At 37.5% G+C, this 7,122-nt stretch overlaps 1 protein-coding gene across 1 annotated transcript; it reads right to left on the reverse strand.

Annotated features, from left to right (window-relative positions):
- Positions 1-472: 472 nt before the first annotated feature.
- Positions 473-5,319, reverse strand: LOC139734754 (development-specific protein LVN1.2-like). Its single transcript, XM_071645550.1, has 5 exons — positions 5,226-5,319; positions 4,486-4,646; positions 1,919-2,102; positions 1,119-1,213; positions 473-547 (listed from the first exon to the last, which is right to left on the reverse strand). The coding sequence occupies exons 1-5, from the start codon at positions 5,317-5,319 to the stop codon at positions 473-475; spliced, it is 609 nt and encodes a 202-aa protein (XP_071501651.1).
- Positions 5,320-7,122: the final 1,803 nt, after the last annotated feature.

Raw genomic sequence — 7,122 nt, forward strand, 5'->3', positions numbered from 1 at the left:
AACTCTAGCAGCTAGTTTTACTTCGAAAAAAGAAATAGAGTCAAAGACACAGCTTTAGTCTGATCTTCGGTCAGTTTATTCAGTTTTTAAAGCACGCACAGCTTTCCTTCTAATCACACTTTTTTTTTAACGTGTAGGCCTACAACTGATCTGCACAATATTTTGATATGTGTATGAGGTACGTTTAGGCCGATTATGCGATGATGAATTTAACTGCGATGATGAGACGCTGTGAGAACACTATTGGTTCACCAACACCACATGTAAGCTTGGTTACTATTGTGTGTGTCTGGTTTTTTTTAATCAGTTTAGATAAAGAAACAGTAAATTGAACCGTTCAGTCGTAATGTTGTATGAACGAAAACCATGGTGTCAAATTATCAATACTGTTATTGGAATCATATCAACTTGAATCAGGTATGATACGTCAGGGTCTACTGATGGTGTAGGTGCCATATGTTCCTCCTCAATTCTAGAAGAAACGCGGGATGTGGATCTTGCTAAGGTCCGGCATGTCTTTGGGAAGGGCTGATGACGTCATGTTGCTCTGTGAAAAGGGGAAGTACCGGTAAATGAGTCTTGAAGGGGAAAATGCATTTGACATTACGCAGCGTTTGAGTCATAATTACATGTATTTTAACAAAAAGTATGGTGTAGAATGAGCGCGGAGGGAGATGCGACTATGAGCGACTCAGAGCCGTGAAGTTACGGCTCTAGAGCGATTATAGACAGAGAATTCCTTCATTGTTTAGACTATCAACGAAGCGGAGAAGACAGCTTAGTTGTCCTAATTATTAGATTGATTAAGAATTCCTTTACAGACACGGGTAAAACTTAATACATGAAAATTAAAGCAATGATAAGGAATCTCTTGTATCACCTATGCAGTCTAGAACCACAAAAAAAATATTAAAAAAAGTGACAGGAAAATCACCACTTTGCTGCAAGAAAAAGAAAGTAACGTGCGAATTCTCTAATTCTCTGATTTAAAGAACGTCGGTTGTTAATGAATTCAGGAGAAAGGCAACAAAAATAGTGTGTACTATGAAAGCAAAATATAGGTGGGGGAAATACACGATGCTGCAAAAATAAATGTGATAATCAGGATGATGCCTAACCTGTTTCCGGCAAAGTTCGGGAAGTCTTAGCCATCGTTCTGGCTCTTCAATTCCCACTGTGATGTTGATTGATCCGGATGTCTCGAAGAGAGAAGCTATCATATAACAAAGTCAATAATAAAAGCAGCTGGGTTAACATGTAACGTAATTCAGGGGATAGATATGCATCGGAGTTTCACCCTTCTCTAATACACATGAAAGTTATAGTTTATTAAGTGAAAGGCACCTTAATATGCCGCGTGAGGCTCAAGCACGTGTTTAAGCACAAGTTTATGAATCGAACCGGAAGGCCTCCTCCCTGGTTGGACTTAAATTAGTACATCCAAGGAGATTATATACAGTTTGACTCGAACGGTTTATGTGTACTAATGCCTACCATTAATGTCCCGCTCGACACATTTATAAGTTATAAGAAATGTGCGTCCTGCGTGCTATGGGGTTACCCCAGTAGTATATGGTCCTTGGTATAAGAGCATGGAGCACTATTTCATAGCTATACCATGTTCCGTAAGAGGGCTGTGATTAGGCCTACATTTTTTTTTGTGTGTGAATCTGTCCAACGTTAAAAATGTGAGTATTATTCGATACTGTCAAACAACCCCCATCGAGTGAGGTTGATCATGTACATTTAGAAATAAAGATTTGCGTGAACGATAGCATTAGTAACATAACTGTCTAATTTATCATATTATAATGTATATTATGTCTAATTATCCTTATCCTTATTTTCCTTATGAAATCATTACCATAATCATAATCATCATCATCATCACCATCACTCTCATTGTCATTATACTTACTGCCTTTGGGTAGGTCGAATCTCGTCCCGAGGAAAGTAGAGCCGACGAAGAAGCACGAGTCCTCTGTCACCGTGGCGGTCGAAACCCCCTGAAGAGCCTCCCACGGATGGTACTCGTAGCTGTACGACTTCACCTTGAGTCCGTTTGGACCGCCCATCACAAAATTACCGCCATATCTAGAACCCTCTGAAGAAAAATGCAACGACTTACTATGATGATGATAATGATAATGATGATAATGATAATGATAATAATAATAATAATAATAATAATAATAATAATTATAATAATTATAATAACAATGATAATTGCAGAGGTCATACTTCCAATTCCTGCCAAAATCTTTGAACACGGGTGATCCCCGTCCCCCCCCCCCAAAAAAAAAAAAAAAAATCACTCTACAGCTCGTGTAGAAGAGTTGAACCTCTTAACTCGGAGACGTCATAGAGTGGAATAATTATAAGATAGTTGCAATGCTATCCCTTTTTGGTTGTGAAAATACATTATCATTATCATATTCAATCGTCATCTCTGGTCATTCATTCGCTTGAATGTTTTGGCGTGATGCACTTTGTAATATTCGCATGCATGAATATACGTTGTGATACTTCATTACTTTTCCTCTTTTTTTTTTCTTTTCGCTAATCAGTTAGGATATACATACTGCCCATGATCAGATAAAGTGTCTCTGAGAAATACGATGTGATGAAATACATATATAGTTGTCATGAGACACACAGTTGTAATGGGCAATGTCATTGCAGCGCCTGAACGGTTGCATTACGTTGTAGTGAAAGAACGTTCGGAAACATCCACGGAACTTTTTAACACAAAAGCAAATGGATTTACCTATGTAAACTGCGAAGAAGTCTATTGTATTAAATGATGAATGAATGAATTCACTTGCCGTGGACGCAGTTAGTTGGTTCGGGTTCGAAGGCTGGCTGCTCCAAACAGAGTCCATAGTTAGCAAGTATAACCCATTGAGTTTTCTGTCAAAGTTAGAAGAGTAGATGAAAAAAATCCATGTTGCATGCGGTTGATTGCACGAAACGGATTAAACTAACAGAAACAGAACATTGCATATCTTATCAAATCCATGCAGCCAAACAACACGGGAAGTCACAGAAATCAAGTTCTTCTGGAAAGATTTATCACAATGAAGACACAGACGAAAGTAAGACTGTTACTATTTTTTGTAGGCATCCTTGTGACTAAATATTAAATGGCTAGTGGCATTAATAGTTTCCTTCTCCATTGACAGAGGATTCAAAGGGGGTAAATAAATTTCTCAACCATTTTCTGCAGGTCCGAAATTAATTCTGCCTTCATTTGCCCATCGGACAAGTAAAATCATTCATTTTCACGTATTTGCTTGCCCTAAATGAAAACACGTTTTACGGGACCTACAGTCAAGCTACTATATGTACCATGATATTGCAGATGGAAAAATCAATGTTTTAGTGCTTCAAATAGTTCTAAAATGTGAATTGGACATAGAAACAACTAATGTAAAAATGTTAATCAGCATAATCAATATTAAGTATTGTTAAACGTACAAAATGTGAACAATAAAACTTTTTGTTAAAATACTTTCTAGAATAAACCGTCTGCAGTTATGGTTTATTGAGAAAATTAGTGCAATCTCCTTATATTCGAGACTTTTTTTTTGCAAAGAATTCATGAGATATAGGATGTTTTGCTGAGCTACTATCTAAAAAATATCGAGTGAAAATATTCACTCTTGAAGGAATGAATAACAGAAAAGAGTGAATTTAGGGTAAAATTGGAGTGAATTTTGAGTAAAAATGTTCATTTTCACTCGTTTTCGAGTGACCTCAGGGATCACTCCAAAATCTTCGAGTGATCCCCGAGGTCACTCCAAAATGAGTGGAAATGAACATTTTCACTCAAAATTCACTCTTTTTTGTATGCACTCTTTCAAGAGTTAGTATTTTCACTCGATCTTTTTTAGAGAGTATGCACAAACTGCTGCAACTCGCACTTTAAAAAAAAAAAAAAAATCACTGCTCCTAATGGTAAATTGCGGCTTTGAAACACTGTTGCGGAATTGACATGAGAATCAGATTCCGATTTTCATATACAGGTGTATAAAAGCCCAAAGTTTACTTGCCCCTCTGGCAAGTAACTTGCAGCATAATTCTACATCTTCACTTGCACGACATACAGTCTTACTGGCACCGGTCGAGCGGACAAGTGCCAATGACGAGCCATGCATTACACACTCTCTCTAAAAAAAAAATCGAGTGAAAATATTCACTCTTGAAGGACTGAATACAAAAAAAAAGTGAATTTAGAGTGAAATTGCAGTGAATTTTGAGTGAAAATGTTCATTTTCACTGGTTTTGGAGTGACCTCAGGGATCACTCGAAGATTTTGGAGTGATCCCTGAGGTCACTCTAAAAAGAGTGAAAATGAACATTTCCACACAAACTTCACTCCAATTTCACGCTAAATGCACTCTTTTTGTGTATTCACTCCTTCAAGAGTGAAAATTTTCACTCAATTTTTTTTTTATTTTAATTTCTTTTTTTTAGAGAGTATACCTCGCCGTAGTGTTGGATGATCTTGAAAAGCGTCGTTGTGCCGTTGAGGTAGTCAATCGACATGTCGAAACCAAATTTTCTTTCCTCAAAGTCAAAGGCCCCGTAGAGGAAGGAAGCAGATGGCTGAGTACCCTCGGATGACGTATAAACACTAGTAGTGCCTGATGTTAAAGGCATAGGGGAATGTATTTGTCATTTATCCGTAAAGAATACACCTACCCAATACCATCGATTCGAAAGAAATAGGTTGAGGTAAATGTACTAGTAGCTCGATATCTTCAAAATTATAGAGTGTAACGACCTGATATACAAGAGAAAAAACTATAGGCATAATGATACGCAGACATATATTGCGACGTAAAACAACGTAGATTACGTGCACGACAACAATGATATCAACGACAATTGTATCTGATTTAATAAAGCGAACGAAATAGTGGAACAGTGATTTTTAATGTTCCAAAGTATCTCGGTGCTTCCCAGAGGCAGAGCTAACACTGGATTGAAGCCTGCACGGATGATAACATTACAGGCCTAAATAGTTGAAATGATTAATTGGTAACACCATCATCATCATCATCATTATCATTATCATTATCCTCATCATTGACAAAGCCAAAACACAATTCCGTTGTCGCAAAAAAAAGCACCTACGTGTAGCAATAACTGAAAACTTCATTAATTTGGCTAAATTTTATTTCCACAGGCCCTTGATTATGCTGTTGTCAGCAGCTTATTACCGATTCCTCCCATGAATTGTTTCGGAGAACAGCATGGCCTCTGTGCGCTGACTGCAGCAGCAGCAACCAGGACGAGAAATACGTGGAGCTTCATGTCGAATATAGGGAGCAGCTGTCGAGATTGAATCATACAAAATATATATAAAATAAATAAGACAATACATATATATATATATACACATTAGCAATCATGAAAATAATTCCCTTCTCTGGTCTTAAAAGATAGCACTTTGTGCATCAAGTGAAAAGAGGCGCGATATGATTATCAGTTATCTAATCTTACTAATTTGATACATCTATAGGCCCTAACTAATTTTGCTTCTCCCTGAAAAAGAGTCGACTTTTCCAGGTTATAAGCAACTCCAGAATGCCGAATGTGATCCGAGAAGAAGTCTGCACCAAATAATTCAATTATTCTTACTATTCAAAAATTAGAAAAAGAGAACACAACCCTTACCACCAACCAAACAATTGACAGTGTAAATTTGAGACAATTTTGATACGTAGATACGACGTCGTGATCGTGGATCATCATCCCATTAAATGTGCACATCACTTTGAATGTCACCAATGATCCCACTGTCTTTAAAAAGACTAGAAATGTCGACACATGGCGACTGGTATGCCTCCGCCATAATGCATAATGCTCCTAATAGGTTTATACTACAATGTATGATGTGTGATAATAGTTTCCCATAACTGGCAAAATATTAAAGTGACATGTTTGTCACAAATGTGTTGAATGTTCACTTTCCTTGAACTAGGTTTAATTGGATGAATGGCCGTACTGTCTAATAGTACAGGTATTTGTGGATGTGAGGATTTTTACTTGACTTTTGACCCTTTTATAAGTTCATGCATTGAGTAATTTTCAAGGTATGGACAAAAAGTGTAATTTCAGTAAATTTTTTTAGCATGTAACCCATCCTTTGACCTTTGACCTTATGACCCTAAAATTCCCTAGAGAATCACTGTCAGGTGCAGAACATGCATAAATATGCTGTAAGTTTCATGATACCTTGAGTCACTTCCGAGACATGGACGAAGAAGTGAAATTTAGCACTTTCACTTGACCTCTGACCTTTGACCTTTTGCAAGAAACTTCCAAGAGAATCTCTATTGGGTAATACATGTATATATGAAGTTTATTATCCTGCAGGTATTGCATAAATACAGTGTATGAGGAAAATAGTGAAATTTTGAGGAGTTGACCTTGATCTTTGACCCATGACCCCAAATTCAATAGATAATTACTGCCAGTCAGTACATGCATATGCACTAAGTTCCATGAAGATACCTTGAACTATTGCGATATAGACCAAAAAAAAGGGAAATTTTGACATTTTCACTTGACCTCTGACCTTTGACTGCATGACCTGAAACTCTCTCTGGAGAATCATTATTTGGTAGTACATGTATACACCAAGTTTCAAGAAAATACCTTTAGGCACTGCAAAGATATGGGGGAAATAGTGACATTTTGAGCATTTGATCTCGACCTTTTGGCCTTTGACCTTGACCATGTGCACTCAACAGCTGACAGGCACAACTTCGCCCTCTCATACATGATATATGTCAAGTTTCATTAGGATACCTCCTACGGTTTTGTAGTTACGCTGTCCACAAAATTGATTACGGACGGACGGAAAGACGGACGGAAAGACGGATCGAAGGACGGACGGACGGGCGGACAATCCAAAAACATATCCGGCGACACTTCGTGGCGGATTCATAAAAAACAAAAACAAAAATGGGGTTTAAACTCCCGTAAATTTCCCTCCCATCCTGTTCATTCGATTTTACTCTGTAGTAGAAACAGAATCTGAGATACGTACGATTTCCATGTTTTCAATAAGCCAGGTAGGTGGTTCTCTTCCACCTCCCTGGATAAACCAAC

This window comes from Diadema antillarum, unplaced genomic scaffold (genome assembly GCF_040938485.1).
Source record: "Diadema antillarum isolate AM-2024a unplaced genomic scaffold, OU_Dant_1.0 seq00000546_RagTag, whole genome shotgun sequence".
Classification (NCBI taxonomy): domain Eukaryota; kingdom Metazoa; phylum Echinodermata; class Echinoidea; order Diadematoida; family Diadematidae; genus Diadema; species Diadema antillarum.